Source organism: Tyto alba, unplaced genomic scaffold, assembly GCF_018691265.1.
Source record: "Tyto alba isolate M040663 unplaced genomic scaffold, T.alba_DEE_v4.0 Super-Scaffold_6, whole genome shotgun sequence".
In the NCBI taxonomy this organism is placed as follows: Eukaryota; Metazoa; Chordata; class Aves; order Strigiformes; family Tytonidae; genus Tyto; species Tyto alba.
In genome coordinates this window covers 2,834,226-2,850,406 of record NW_024881327.1, presented here as the reverse complement: position 1 = coordinate 2,850,406, position 16,181 = coordinate 2,834,226, and the positions used below count along the sequence as shown (strand labels likewise).

General features: G+C 34.9%; 1 protein-coding gene across 2 annotated transcripts in view; it reads left to right on the top strand.

Moving 5' to 3' along the window:
- The window catches only part of PALLD (palladin, cytoskeletal associated protein), a 200,600-nt gene that overhangs the window by 66,639 nt on the left and 117,780 nt on the right, over positions 1 to 16,181 (top strand). For both annotated transcript variants that reach the window (XM_032983938.2, XM_032983937.2), the window contains exons 2-7: positions 2,627 to 2,805; positions 5,090 to 5,156; positions 5,714 to 5,819; positions 6,781 to 6,855; positions 9,005 to 9,146; positions 9,462 to 9,485. In XM_032983938.2, coding sequence (XP_032839829.2) covers positions 2,627 to 2,805; positions 5,090 to 5,156; positions 5,714 to 5,819; positions 6,781 to 6,855; positions 9,005 to 9,146; positions 9,462 to 9,485 — 593 coding nt within the window. The remainder of the gene's footprint in view (positions 1 to 2,626; positions 2,806 to 5,089; positions 5,157 to 5,713; positions 5,820 to 6,780; positions 6,856 to 9,004; positions 9,147 to 9,461; positions 9,486 to 16,181) is intronic.

Here is a 16,181-nt window from a genome sequence, read left to right as displayed (position 1 = left end):
TCCCATTTATCAAACATCGCCTTAATGATGGCTGAGGTAATTTGGTATTGAATTGCTTACTTATGTGTTTTTGTCTGTGGCAGACAGTGTCTGATGTAGCAGGTCAGGACTTGTTCTCCGTGGTATATCACTGATGTGATGCAATCAGTCTCGGTCCCAACCAGTGTTGAGGAATAGCTCCCACTACTTGAGGCTGACTGTGTCTATGCGTGAATCAAGGGACAGTGTAGAACTTGTCCTCCTAATAAAACAGTTTGCTTATTAAACATCACCTGACAGAAAAATGTAAATGGATTTTTGATTTTAGGTTCATATGCTTATCGCGGTTTCTTAAACATTTTGTGAGCATGGAATTTGAGAGACAGTAGAAAGCCATACAATTTGCATGGGATCTATCTGAGAAAATAATTAGGCTTGAAGGAGAGGTTTTCCTTTGCAGGATGTTTCTGGAAAGGAAAGAAAAATAGAACTAATGGTTAAGTAGAGCCTCATATTACAGGCTCTTGTCTGTGATTGTCTAGAAATTGAATTAACCTCTCTCTTGTGCATACCATTTAAAATGTAACTTAGGAAAAGCTGCACAGAGGTTAGGACTCTGAAGGTCTAATAAGCAGAAATAGTAGCAGAGGTCCTCACACCGGGAGAAGGGGGGACTTGTGACAAGAGAGGAAAGGAGGGAAAGGGGAGGAAGAGAAATGTTAATTTTGGCAGTCAAGCTGACAGAATAAATTTGTCTCCAAGCCCAATAGTTGTAAAAGTAGGCCAAAGGGGTCTACTGGGTAAACAAATGAAAGTTTGTTAGTTCCTTCCAAAAATGATACTTTCTGTGTGCACTGTCTGGGCACAACAGAAGACAGCAAAGGATCTTATTAGTCTTTTCATTACAGAAGACAATTACATATGGTTTTAATGCCACTATCAACATTTTTTCACCTTCAGGAATAAAAGATCTATTGTTCATAAACACAGAGGGCTTGCCCACAGTTCTGGGTGTTATTAATGGGAATTGTCTTATGTGTAAACCTGTTAGGTTTCTTAGCTCTGTGTACTGAAATAAACATGAAATTTCAAGTTTTACAATCTAATATTTGCAGAAGGAAGTTTTGTAACTTTTTTTTTCTCATGTTAATTACATGTAGTTCACTAATAAGAAAAAAGAGCAATAAAAGTGTAGGAGTTCATGTCTAAAGTCTCCTCACTGTTATTGTGTGGTATCTGTCATCCTGTAGTGTTGCATGCTTTTCCTAAAGAGGTGTAGGGACTTCTGTATCTCCTTGGAGTTACTTTGGGTTTGGGGAGCAAGGGAAAATCATCTGATAGGGAGGAAAAAACAAAGTTTAATTCCAAAGTATTACTGAAATGTAACTGCAAAAAATCTGTCATAAACATGTACAAACTTAAGGAAAAATGTAATATTTTTTTGGTGGCAGATTTTAGGTCTTTAAAAATTATTTTTGAGAATACCACCATCTTTCAGTTTGAATTGACTCTATAAATTTCTCTTCTGGAAGAAGAGGGAAAGGAGGGCAGGAAGCAAACATAGAAAAGCACATATTAGGATTATGGGGTGAGAGGAAAGGAAGGAGTGGTAAAAGTCAGAGTGAGTTTGTAGGACTGGACCAGGAATAACAAACTCAGAAAGACTTGGCAAAATTTGTTTTCATGAGATAGTGCAAATTTGAGAACAAAAGGAAGACTGCTCCCTAATGATTTTCCTTTAGTGACTTGCCAATCTACCATCCCTTGCAAAAACGCATAGCAGCCCCTGTAAAAAAGGGATTATCCACTTCTTATAGTTGCTGGGCTGCTAGAGATACAGATAAATCTGGGAGTAGCCTATGAGAATAGGGCTAGTTGATATGAGGGAATCAAACAGAAACAAAGACAGGAGCTGGTACCTTCATGTCAGCAACGTGGACTGACAATACGGACTAGCCCTTCAGCCAGCCTGCCCTGGAAAATGCTTGACTGACCCGATGTAAATGAAGTAGGCTGTGCTTTTACCTGGGAATAAGCCACCCCAGATAAGTGTCTGCTTTGCCTGTACCTAAACCCAGCTCTTTTGTTGGGGCATACCTTTTTGGTAGTAGAACATGTATTGTATACATACTTAAAAATCTAAGGCTAGAAAACCTGTCTGTGTTTTTGATCTGAGGCAAGACTAAACCTATTCAAAGTTTAGCGATATGGAACCTGTACCATGGGATTCTATTAGGTTGACTGGGCATGATAGACAAAAGTCAGACATCCTGTGTGGAGAATTGGTGAGTATTAGGAAGAAGGGAGTAGCAAGTTAAATTGAAATGGATTAGACTGTGGTCAAAGCAAGCCAGTACATAAGATATGCCGAAAGCATTAATTCCACCAAAATGGGACAGGGAATAGTTTTAAATTGTAGGTGTGTACAATTTTCCTAGCATTCACAAATGTCTCACTACTTTTTAAACAAAGTTTATTCCATCATTTCTTTGTGAATGTCATTAAGCACTTCAAAGCACTATGTGCTTATTTCAGTAGCAATTTAGATTTTTGCAGCAGAGTGTAATGTCTTCTTGTGTGCAATCAGCCTGAACCAATCTTTTATGTTCTTTTTTCTTTTGTCTTTCTAAATGTGTGTGGGCTGCAGATGGTTCTGTGAAGGAAAAGAACTCCAGAATTCCCCTGACATTCAGATCCATTCTGGAAGTGGAGGACTTCATTCACTAATTATAGTAGAAGCCTTTGAAGACGATACTGGACGTTATACTTGTCTGGCTTCAAATTCCATTGGTTCAGATAGTACATCAGCTGAAATATTCATTGAAGGTAAGAGGTGAAATAATAAGATACTTGATCTGTACAGGAAAATATAACTAAACTGAAGTTTACTTTTGGTTCTGTATGTTAAGATTACGTTTGCTTTGCTGGTATTTTTCTGGTGTTCCTCTGCTTCCCTATAATACAACACATTTTGAACATCACATCATATTAATTCAGGTATTTCAAGGAATGTCCCAAGAATCAGTGGGTAGATTGCTATTTATTTAGGTACAAGTAAGATAAAGAATGGAAAAGGAGGAAGAAGCAGAGCTTTTGGCATATGGTTAGCATTTAAGTAAACCATTTAATCAAAGATATGACTGGTGATACCAATAATGATTTTCTTGATAGCAGTATTCCCTATCTCAGTTCTGAACTTCCTCCCAGTGCAAATAAATGTGCCTACCCCAAATGAGTCTTCTTCAGTCACGTGTAAATGTATTATAAATCTTCATATGCGGTACACTGACTTTAAGTTAGGTTAAAAGTCAGTCATATTTTATTTTGTCCTACATCATCTTCTAGTAATGGTCAAAATATTTCTTGACTTTAAAATTAGTCATAATTCAAGTATTATTTTCTCTGAAGAAAATTAAAGACTTGATCATGAGTAAATTTATTAATGTTTCTTTTTTTTTTAGTTTTTATTAATTGAATACTGATTTTAATTTTAATTCATGCATCTTTCAAACACTTTGGTAATATGTATTCTTTTACCAGGTTTGTAACTCCTTAAAATTAATTAAAATTTTTAATTGAAAGCATAAAATAAATTAATATAACAAATTCTCATAACAAATCTGAGTAATAGCGTACCATAATGATTAAATAGGTTTTGATTAACAAAGCAATAAACTTTTCACTATATATTAGTTAAATAATGACAGATGTGCATCTATACAGTTTCTTTCAGTATGTTTTTTGGTTTTTATTCTCATAACTTTGCTATTCCACACTGGACTATAATAGCAAAATCCCCAAGATTTTTCTGAATCTTATGGATTCTAGTAAGATTTTTCTTTACAGAAGTAAGCATAATTTCAGAAATACTCAATTATAGTACAAATATATAATATTGTGTGAAGTTATAATAACAGAAAGAAACAGCTAGATAGAGAGATACAGTTAATAAAAATTTATTTTTTTGAGATCTGGCAAAGTCTTACTATGTGCAAGTCCTATCTTGAAGTTTTACAGCATATAACTTTGAGAGAATTGTACAAATCATTAGGCTCCTCCCTGATGATCTTCCAGGAAACCAGACTGTCACGCAGGCATTGCTTTGTACATTAAGAGTCTTGATGACACTGATGCCTCATACTTTCTTCTGTGCATCAGGCCCAGCCACATGAGACCTGGTTATCCTTTGCTCAAGAGAAATACTTTCATGTAGACCCACTTTGCTCACTTGACGTTGCTTCTCTCTTCTTACCTTTCTGTGCTACTTGTTGCTTTGATTTTTGTAGTCTAAGCTGTGTAAATAAATAGGGTACTCAGGTGCCTAATTCCAGCCCTTGTTTCATTGGAATCGGTCTACACTATGCTATGCATACTGATTATTAATTGCTTATGATTTGTACTGCGAATACAGCAGTGCATATGTATGCATGGATCCTTTGAGGAATAGTATGTACTGCAAAAATGTCTAGAATAAATGTTGTGTGAAGTACCAGTTGTTATTAAAAATTAAGACAAAGAGAATAAATGCTTTCATATCTTTTTCTTTAAGTGAGTTCAAGGTATTGCCAAACACATAGATTATATCTGGACTTCCACTGACAAGAAATACCAGTACACAAATGCTATGCATAGGTTAATATAAATAGTCTGAACTGTAGAGATCGTGTGTAGCAAGTTTAGTCTTAAAATGTCTTGCTATACTGAGTTGCTCTTACTTAAGTTTGAAGATTTATTCATCTGTGTATAAGCCATGTGTTTTTGTAAGTTTTTAAGTTTTAATATTCAAGTAAATAAAATTATGTTTCCAGTAGAGTAGTCGTAGTCAGCATCTTTTTTTCTTTTTTGGCCATATTTGCTTCATTATGAAGGAAGACAGCTAAGAGCCTAGGGAAGACAGCTGGCAAATAAATCAGCATGGTTATGATTTCTGTAACTGACTAAAGTACATAGTTACAATCTTTTATCAGATAAGAAAAACTGTAGTAGTTTATTACAGAGAGATCTCAACTCCTGAAGTAAAATGCAAAAGTAGCACAGTTTTTTTTCTTTGGAATGTAAACATAAAATCAGTAAAAGGATATGAGATTATTGAAAATACTTTCTTTTCCAGGTGCCAGTTCCACAGATTCAGAGAGTGAAAGTTTAATTTTCAAATCAAAATCTGGAGCTATGCCACAGTAAGTGTGCAAAGTAGAACCAATGCTGTGTGAATGCTCTTAATAAGGGTCACTGGAAAATATTTGGTAGTTTTAGATCTGAATAAGCACCTGGAGCATATTTATGTATGTCTTGTCTTTTCTCTTATGTGATATAAACGTGTAGTATCACAACTGTAGGTTGTATTAAAGTGCTTGTTCTGTCAGAGAAGTCTGACCCTACCCTGACAACTCTTCTGTTGATACCAACTTCTCATATTCAGGAGTAACTTCAAGTTAACCAAGTCTTCATATGTAATCACCCAGGCCCGTACCTCCAAAAAAACCGCTGCAGAGGCCTACTATTAAAGGAACAAAATACATTTTAGTTTGTATCTTAAATCAGTACTTTTTATGGGGTGTCAAAGTATAAATTAGCCAAAGATTGTGTTCTATTCAAGCTTCCTCCAATGTTGATCTTTTCCACTGATAATGACATATTTAAAGATGTAGAAAATACAAGGTGGCTTACCAATTACAAACTAACATATTCTGATTTCGGATCTTACAAAGTGCTTGCTGTTTTCTTTTTTTTTCAGGACCCAAAAGAAAACCACCTCTGTTTCCTTGACAATAGGATCTTCTACACCAAAGTCCGGAGTCACCACAGCTGTAATTCAACCTATCTCTGTGCCCAGTCAACAGGTATTTTTAAACACCGATTTTTAAATTAGTAAAAGTATTTAAAGTTTGATTTAAAAATTTGTAAGTCCTGAATAACTCGGTCATTTTGAAGAATTATATTATTGAATTATAAAATTACATTATTATATTAAGAATTATGGTTTTAAAAACTTAAGTATATATCTAGTGAATGGGGCATAAAAGTAAATATATATATGGATTCTTACACAGTGTGTACCAACATAGCATGCGAGCAGCTGACAGATGTGATGATGAAGAAAATTACAGAGTGTATCACATAATGGTGACTTAGTCCAATTCCAAAAGAATGTAATGCAAATGAATGCCTACAGTATTTTTTAGTGGAAGTTTTAAATTTTGTTATTAAATTAAATATTGCTGTAATTTCTCTGAGTCTTTTAGAAAAAAATAAATTTTACTCTCTAGAAGTCAAATGTAGAAAATCAATGTGCATTAGTTTACACTAAGTTTTAATGCCACTGTGGATGACTTAGAGTTTGCATATAAATCTTAAAATACAAATAAAATAAAATTCTCTGTTAGGCTATACCTGGTAAATTCTTTTGCCTTCCTTTGGCTAACCTTGATAAACTTTTAGGTACCTGGATTTATTTATTACTGCTTTAGTCAAGGGATGTAATAACAGGAGAGGCAAAATGCTTCAGTGCAAAGGACTTACTTGAATGGTATTAACAGGAGTCACACTCTCAAAATACTTCAAGACAAAGGCAGTTGGATACAAAATTCTAATGGGAAGTATAGAAGCCTCTAAAGCTTGCATTGTGGTTTCAGAAGTATAAGAGATGTGAAATAACAATGTCACTCAAGAAGCATGCTAGAATGAGAACACCATAATAAGACTGTGCATTTGAGAGTTTGCATTATTGCATAGATATATGCAGGTCAAATTACTGAAATCAATATTCTTTCCATTTTATAGCATTGTTGCATTGCTTTGCAGGTTCAAAGCCCTATTTCATACCTGCATCGAGTAGATGGACCTAAGCCTATCTATTCTGCACCCATTTTTACAAAGGTATGTTTTATCTGTCATGATTTTTATATCATATTCCTACAGTCCAGAAGGAAATATCAAATATATATCCTAATGCAGAAACATTTGGTTGTGTTAAAAGTTTTACAGTTTTCATTATCCTTTTCAGTATTAATGATTTCCTAAGAAAATATTTTTCCACTCCAACAATAAAGTTCTAATGCCTTCTACTCTATTAAAATCACTAGTGGAATTAAATGAATATTCTGTGTGTGTTTGTCTTATGTCCATGACTGTCCTCCACTGATAAATCTTTGTAAAATAAAACAAGGTAGGCATCAGTTACCCGTCATAGTAATGATAAAGCTTCATTCACAATAATTTATCTACTGGCAAGAACAAATAACAGAAGCTTTTTTACTTTGTTTTAGAAAAAATCCATGCAGGTAGGTTAGTTAAAAAAGCAATTCAGATATTCTTCATTGGAGTGTCTTGTAAAATGTAAGGCACGGACTTGCTAGAAGGGAAACTTTTATTCAGTAATTCTTAAGTAATTATTTAAGTCAATATTTATCTTCACATTCATCCCAAATGAAACCTTAGAACTGGGAATTAGGTAACAGCCAAAAGAAGAACAGCATATTTCCCTAATCTCTAACATACAACTTTAATTGAAAATATGATTTTCGTTTTGCCTTCAAACCATCCTTTCCATAGCAGTAACTATGATTTATGGTCACCAGTTGTTGAAGTCAAAATGAAGAAAATAAGGTATTTCTGGTTATTACTTAAAAAAAAAAAAAAAAAAAAAAAAAAAAAAAAAAAGCAAAAACAAAACAAACAGTTGACTAAAAGCTATTATGGAACAAGTAGTTTTTCCTAGAGATCAGTAAGAGTATCCATAACTATCTGTCTTGGCTCCATCATATCCCTTTCTCATGTCAGGAAAGGTCTAATTCTATCCTTCATAACTGCATTGAGACTGCAGGTATCACAGGAGAGTGAATAGTGGAGGTGCAATGAGTTAGAGAATGTGGTTCCTGCGAGGTAGAGAGGCAGGCAACTTCTGAGTAGGAGTGAGAAATAGGAGAAATCCAGCCCTCATTCAGGAATTACCAAAGCAATCAAAACTTCCCTGTTCCTTCCCAATCCTCATATCTCTTGTCCCTGAAATCCAATATTAACTGGCTTAAGCTGGTTAGGACATACGAAACCAAAATAACTTTAATTACAGAATAAATGAGCCAGATGGGGACAACAAAAAATGTTCTTATCCAGCTTCCTGATGCAGATTTCTTTCTATACAAACTTCAGGGAACAACCCAAAGATTTTTAGGTTTCCATGTAACAAAACTCTTATGTATTTGATTAAGTAGAGATCTGTGAATAGTAAGTAAGGATAACTCTGATCTTAGACCTAACTTCAAGTGCTTTGTTTCATCAAGGCCTAAAACTTTATTAATAAACTGCAAAGGGAATGAGACAGCCAGTACTGTTAAAAAGACTCTTTGATTTATAATCTTAAGATCAATAACAAAGGCAAAATGGTACTTGTCTCCTGTCAATTCAGTTACTTAAAGTACTGTGCTTCTCCTCTCTCGCTGTAGGTCTTCATCAAAGGTTTAGACTCTTCCTGAATTTTTTCAGACGTATATAAGAATTTATTACAGCCATAATACTGTCTCAGAAGCTATCCATACACAAACTAGTACATCCTAATCATATTTGTGTCATCTAGTTTTGCCTGGTTGGTTATAAATGGCTCAAAGAAAAAGCAACTCCACATTCTAGAGACTGACCTGAAAGCAGCACAGCTACTCTCTCAGGACCAAGTCAATCAATGTGTAGCTAGTTGAAGAATTTTCATATCACTTTGTGGAAGAAGGATGAAAAATTAAAGGTCAGATTGCAGCTATCTGCTTGTGATGGTCTGAGGAATTAAATACTTTTACACCTTTTCCATCTTTTGGTCTTACTAAGAATGTTTTTGACAATAACCTATTCGATAATTTTTAACTATATAGCTGATATATGAAATTTGATCAGAGTGAAAATACAGCTCACAGAAAATGTCTATTGTAAAAACGTAATGATATAATAAAATAATGTTGAAATACAAAAGGAAGAAGGCACTATTTTTAAGAATGTAACATTCTCCCCGTTCATTTGAATTGTGATTGTTACGTTTTAGGAGCTACAAAACTCCACAGCATCTGAGGGACAGGTCGTGGTATTGGAATGCAGGGTCAGAGGACCCCCTCCCATTCACGTTAAGTGGTTTAGACAGGGCGTTGAAATTCAAGATTCTCCAGACTTCAGAATTCTCCAAAAAAGTAAGGCAATAAACTGAAGTGGCTACTTTTGATATGGGGTGGGGAAAAATAATTAAATTAGTCTATCAGGATTGAGTTTTGGATAAAGTCCTCTCTTTCTCACATTTCAGTGATTATAATGGCTAGAAGTAATAATTGAATTACTGCTACCAACAGGCAATTTAAGTCTTCCTTATTTTGTAATGTGTCTGCACAGATTCTGTGCTTGTCTACAGTATTTCAGTATAATATGTTCATTCAGCATACTGTTGTTTATTAATGTAATCTCTAATACCATTGTTCTGTTTGTTCCCCCTCTTATGATGTGATACGCAGAGCCACGATCTGCAACTGAACCTGGTAAGAACCATATGAAAAAATAATCTCTCGAATCACTAGCTCTGAGTTTGTACTAAAGCCATAAATAGAAAAGTTTCTGCTGAGCATTGGTAATATGAAACCCCCTTAAAGACAACGTTTCCTTATCACACCTTCCATACTCTACACTGTCCTTTGCATCAATTCCTTTATTAGTTAAACAGTAAATTCCATTTAGACCATGAAGAAGACTCACAGCTTGAACTCTGAAGCAAACTTCATTCTCAGAAAATGAGCAATTTGCATGCTACTGAGGAAAAAGAACAAATCCCACAAAATTCCATTACCCAAATTGCACTTATAAGAGTTTCATAACACCCAACCACTAAATGCTAGTTTTGCCAATCTAACTTAGCAGATGTGATGTCTTAAATGCAAGTAAAAGCTGATCCTCAAAAACAAAGGCACACTGAACTTTTCTAGCCTATTTGCAAGATAAAAATCCTAGATTTCAGCAAGAAAAAGTGTTCTTCCAACTACAGGTTTTCTATGGCTGCTTCATTTTCCCACTATACATCATATGCTGTGGCTGTTTGTTGAATAGTAAGTGGATGTTAAAAAACTGAGAATGTTTGTTCTTTTCTTTATTGTTTCTAAATCAAACAACAGGTAGAAATGATATGGTCCGAGCCTTGCTTTAAGAGGGTGGCTGGTTGTGCTTGAATATGCTTGAATTTGGAGAGAGTTTTAATTATGGAGTAGAAAGATAAAACAGAAAAGTTTTCTATCTAGGACCTGGGTATTCCCAAAGAGTGTCTCTGAACCTTAACAATGGGGGGATGTTCTAAACTTTGAGGGGTCGCATTGGCAGTCTTTGACTGCAGGGAGAACAGACTTAGCAGTTGAGTGATGCTTGTAAAGTAGCGGTGTGGCTATGAGGATATGGACTAGGAAAAAGCAGTGATCAATTCTAGGAGAAATGCAGCTTTCTCTTCGCTTTCATGGAAAGGAAAGAAGGTGAAGAAGGAAAAAGCTTCTGCTTTTCTTTGTCAGTTTTTCACTAATTTTCTTACTGCTCCACAAAATTGTTATATACTTATTTTACTTCGTGACCATCATACATATACATATGCACACATACACTTGTTTATGCATGCACACTCACATATGCACGCTTACCGTATTACCTTATTATATTATATTATATTATATTATTAATTATGGTGTGCAGCATCATCATCTCTAGTAACAGCTGATACCCAGAATACATATGAATGAATGTTTTCATTTATGGAAGCTTGAAATGTGAGCCATATGAAGGAAAGAAGAGTGATGGAAAACCAAGTTAACCTCTAGTGAGGAATTTAACCTTTAGGGTTTAAAAATTGTAAGTTACAGTACAAAACAATTTGAGGAGAGTTTCATTATCTTATTAAGCCTTTGGATATGAAAAGACATGCAGGAGAATAGATTTATGTTGAAATATGTTCAATTCTGTATCTTTCCTGGAACTTTCTCTTGTAATATATATTACAAAATGTCTCCCAATTTAGCCTTTTCCTTGATATCTTTTTTTTTTTTAAAAATCAGATCAATGGGTTGACTTTTTTTCCCTTCCCAGAGAAACTTATTTCCTGTCCAAGTAGTAACATATTTTCTAGATTTAGTCTACCAGTGCTATGAGAATAGTACATAGTATACCTAGCTCACTGTTACTAGAAGCTTCTTTTCTACAAAATCTCTTGAACTGCATTCACTCTCTCCTCTAACATGATAGAAAGTATCTGAAAGGACTGAAACTTTACACAAAAGTGTCTGTGAAGTCTAAATTTACTAACATATCTTGGGGTTTTTCTTCCTGACAATCTAATTTGAAACTTCTATCAAAACTCACAATCATTAATAATATTTACTTGGTTTTGGTAATCTTTTTTTTACCCCTTAACCCACTTTAGGCAACATAATGTGTATAGTGCTAGATGTACAAAATATTGTAGATTAAGGTTGCACTGTTATGTAGTAGAAAGAAGAAGCACTTGATTGCATGAGACAAAAAGTTCAAATTCCATTGTGTGAATATTTGAGTACAAAGGAAGTCAGATGTTATGTCTCTTGCTAGAAGATGGTTTTTTTCACAGACAAAGTAGTTTTCAGTGTTGTTAGTTGCTAGGTTTGTATAGCTTATCTGACAGATATTTCTGTGGAATAAGTAAGAATATTCATGATAGTGCACAAAACTAACAATTTCCTTTCATAACTACTGCCTGAAATGGGAAATAGAAGGTGGGATTCTGAGTCAAAAGAGATCATCACTTTCCCCCCCTCTCACATACCTGCACCATCATGTTGATGGTGCTGAATGCTGTCCTTCCCATGTGTGGTTAGCTTGCAGACCCTGGGAGGAGACACCTGAAGCCTTCTAAAGAGTTCTAGGGAATGAATCCTTACATGAAAGGTGCATTTCTTGAGTTTTCACAGGTACAGAAAAGTTGGTTAGTATCAAGGTATCTCATACCACTCTCACAGCATGTGGCAATGCAAGAATAGGAAGGCATCTCAAAATACTCATTTTGGTATCTGAATTGTTGCAGTTTAGTAGACATAACAGCATTGAATGCCTGACAGCAGTCTGGCTTTCTTTTTTCATGCTTGTAATTCTGTTGTAATACATAAGCATCTTCCTGATACCCAAAACCTATGAAAGAATTTCAGTTTGGTATTTTGTTCTGCCTGGATTCATTAAGCTAAGTGCGATCCTGGAATATTTGCATATATCAGTTCCTACTAAATCTTATTAAATAAAATGCAGTTTCTTGCCCTCCACTAAAATTAATGGCAGTATGCTTATTGGCTTATTTGTGTAAGAATTGAATCTCTGAATGCAAAGGGAATATAAATAAAGTTTAGGCAAAATGTAAATATTTCCTTTTGGCATAAATAACGAGCAGTGTTTTGTGTATTAGTAGTAATACTGGTATTAAGTGACACTGGGTTTTAGGATGTCATGAAAGATCTTAAAAATTCTACACCAGGAAGCTGAGTGGGTACCAGAAACATAATAGGTACAGCACTGGTTTGTGATACAGTTCATACTCTAAGAAGTGAGACAAAAAAATACTTGCGGAGGAAATAGTTCATGAGCAGACACGCAACTGCTATTCAGTGCAGATGGTGAATATATGTGCAAGATTGATTGGGAAACCAACATGCTGTGCTAGATAAGTATTCAGAATTTTGAAAAATGGACATGATTTCTAAAAATTTTTCCAAATGTACAACTTCCATGGAATTATATATAAATTGTGACAAGTTGTAGTGTGACTTTAATTGCTGGTTGTCAACCAAAGTCCAACCATCAGTAGACACTTTATAGTGCTCAAAAACATTGGTTATCCCTTGCTAGGTCAGCACTAAAGATTTGAAAGAAAAATGTTCCATGAAATCACACAGGTAAAAAATAAAGAAGCAAAGGGAGGTTTTGGCTACTTTTTTTGGGTACATTCTATCTATCCTAATGTCTTTTGCACTCCTTTTTCTGTCTAGACAGAAATCAGTTTGCATCACAAATCTCTCCAGACTGCTTTGTGAACTAATAGCTAGTCATATTACTTAAAACCAACATCACAGTTTGTCAAATTACCTGCTCTGTACTTCTTTCTTGGACGTTTTGACTTCATACTGATTGAATCCTTCAAAGAACAGGCTGCCTGAGAACGAAAAATCCCATGGAGTCATTTGCCAGCTGTTGATATTTTGACCATTACTCAGCTGTCTGGAGGCAGCCACAAACTGTATTGAATTACGTTAAAACAATGTCTAATGGCATGTAAGAAGAAAACTATATGAAGTAATTTTTCTTAAATTGCCGGGGAGTTGCCACATAGACATGCTTTTTTTTTTTTTTTTTTTTTTTTTTTTCCTGAGCACAATACTGTGTATGTTCACCAAAAACATCTCAAAAGATAGTCATCAATTCTCTTGGATTGTACTCTTTTTGTTCCCTGTTTGGCTGCTATGTTCTGGAGTTTCAACTCTAGTAAGTAACTCCCTTAGAAAACCCTCCCTATTTCTGCATAGTGTTTGAAACTGAAAATATGTGGCAAATGTTACAGAAATCCCTACTGCCTCCCCACACCAAGAAAATCATCTTTCTGATAGCTGATTAAATTAAAAACACAGAAACTTCAGTAGGTCAGCGTGCATGTGGGATCCTTGCATTTTTTAGTGAAAACAAAAGAATTATGACTAAGAATCTGTCTCCTTCTTTCACTGCTGAGCAGCAGAGAAAGGCTTAAAGGGATTAATCTCCAATGAGCTATAGCCCAAGATGCCGAATGAAATTAAAAACTGAAAATAAGCTAAAATTATATTTCATTAAAGGTGCTCTGATTGACCTATGCACCTATTGCTTGTCAATTATATTTTCGATTGTACTCATGATCTCCCAAGGTACCTACAGAGTTCTGGCCCTGTCAGTGACCCCATCTTAAGTCTGACTGCTATGACTGTCCTTGCTTGTTGATGCTTCCAAATTCAAAGTAAGCCTCTGATCTTTTTTTGTACTACGTGATTAAAAAAAAAAAAATACCGCTATTCTCTTCAATTGTAAATATTTAAAGCTTATTGGGGTACATTAATCATCACAGTTACATTGATGAATATGTTGATTTCAGCTTCAGTGTATACAGCTGACTTCAAACTAGCTGCCTTAGACATCTACAGCATCATACCTGCCTTAGTGTAAGCATTAGCATAAACTTTTCCTTGACCCTCATAAATGACTTAATTTCTCTTCAAATGTGAACACTGCTTTAAGGACTAAAGTCCATGCTGCCATAGCAGTATTCCTATTTATTGTACCTGAACTAGCTAGGTAGCAGCCATCTTGGGTATTGATTTACATATGTTGTAACCTAGGTTCTGTACCTAAAACTACATTATATTACCCACAATCACTGTTTGCTGTTGTTCAGTTTTCTTCTCAGTATTTTGTAAGTGCTGTTTGAGATATCTTCAAACATAGTCGGTTCTGTGTAGCTTTTAAAAACTTGTCTCTTCATTATTTGAGTGGTGTAAAGACTATTAAATAAGCCAGAACAGCTGCCTGACTGGGTAAAGGTGTATACAGTAGTGATCATCAGAAATAGGTAAATTAAATACTTTTTTCATTGTGTTACTGCAAGTTAAGGCATCTATAGGTCTGCAACACTACCATCTACTATGCTACTCTGCATTTTCACTTCTTCTCAATTTTCACACTTCCCCATTCTCTTTATAGAAAAAATGCACAGATACCTAAATGAGAGAAAGTTACCTGATGGGCATATTGCTTTGCCATTAAACTGTAGCTAAACATCTGAGGGTTAGGGGAACAAGAGGGACAATAAGAGACAAGTTGTCTACAGGCTGGCAGGGTTGTTTCTGGTTGGATTTTTACCAGGAAACCACCACTGTGACTACCCACTGTCTTTGTGTAGCAGAAAACTTAATGGCTTTGAGCCTACATCTATAGAAATAGTTCTGTTCGTTGCATCATAATGAACAACTACTAATAAAAGACCATACTTACTTCCCAGGACTGTGTGTGCATTACAGTGGAGGAAGCTAATGATCGCATTTGGAGATGAAGGGGCAGATACAAGAACTACTCTACCTTTAACATAATACATAGAAACGTTCTGAAGTAAACACATTGCTAGTAATAAAATTTGTTAAAATGCGATGTTTTTCTGTCTTACCAAAGATTATTCTTCCTAATGGACTCATGAACTATAAAGGGAAAGGATTACTCTGTAAAATGTAATCTTCCTTTCTAAATAACTGACAAAATAGTCAAGTACTTGCATGCCTAAGCATTTTACATGTTTCAGTGAACAGAATGCTTTTGTATTCATTTAGTCAAGTGTTAAATATGTTTTAAGGCCCTATGAACAACATTTCAGAGCTGCTTTCTGGAACACATTTTTGTGATGAAATTATCTGTCAGCTGATGATTACCGGGAAGCAGAACAGACATTATTTACTTCAAATCATTAGATTCTACTTAGCACAGTAACAGAAAGAAAAATAATTACACAAGTGAGGATGTAAAGCTAGAAAAATACTGAGAGTAGGCATTCAGAATGTGTTATGGAAATCTCTGAAGAAGATTTCTTCTGTCAAATTAGTATTTATTTATATGCTTTCCATAGCAGTAAGCCTTTTAGCAAGGACCTGGAGGTCAGTGATTCTTGGTTTGGAGGGAGCAAAATTAATAAGTACAATGGCAATGTGTTGCTCACACGTGCTTTTTGCCCAAACTGCCTTTTGATTTGTTCTTAGGTTTTTTTATGATTTTAGTTTAGCTGGTTTTCTCATGATTGGTCACAAATGTGTGGCAGTTTGCTCATCTGGATGATAAAACTAAGTTTAAACTCTGGTTATTTTCACCAGTAATTTATTTTCAGTTTCTTTCACAAGGATTACTGCAATTTACCATGTATAATTTTCAAATATACCACTTCAGTAAACAAACTGGATCATGATAGAATCCATTAGAATTCTTCTATCAATGAAGAGTGAAGATGAGCTCTTCTTCTATGATTGTTTTAGATACTTAAAATCTGAAAGATCACTATGCATTAGCTGGCTCTGCTCTTTGGAAAATAAGAATTATTCTGGTTGTTACATTTTGCAGTACTTTTGCCCTCATTCAAACAGCAGTTCTCAGCATGGTAGGAGTGATTTTTCTTTTGCAGT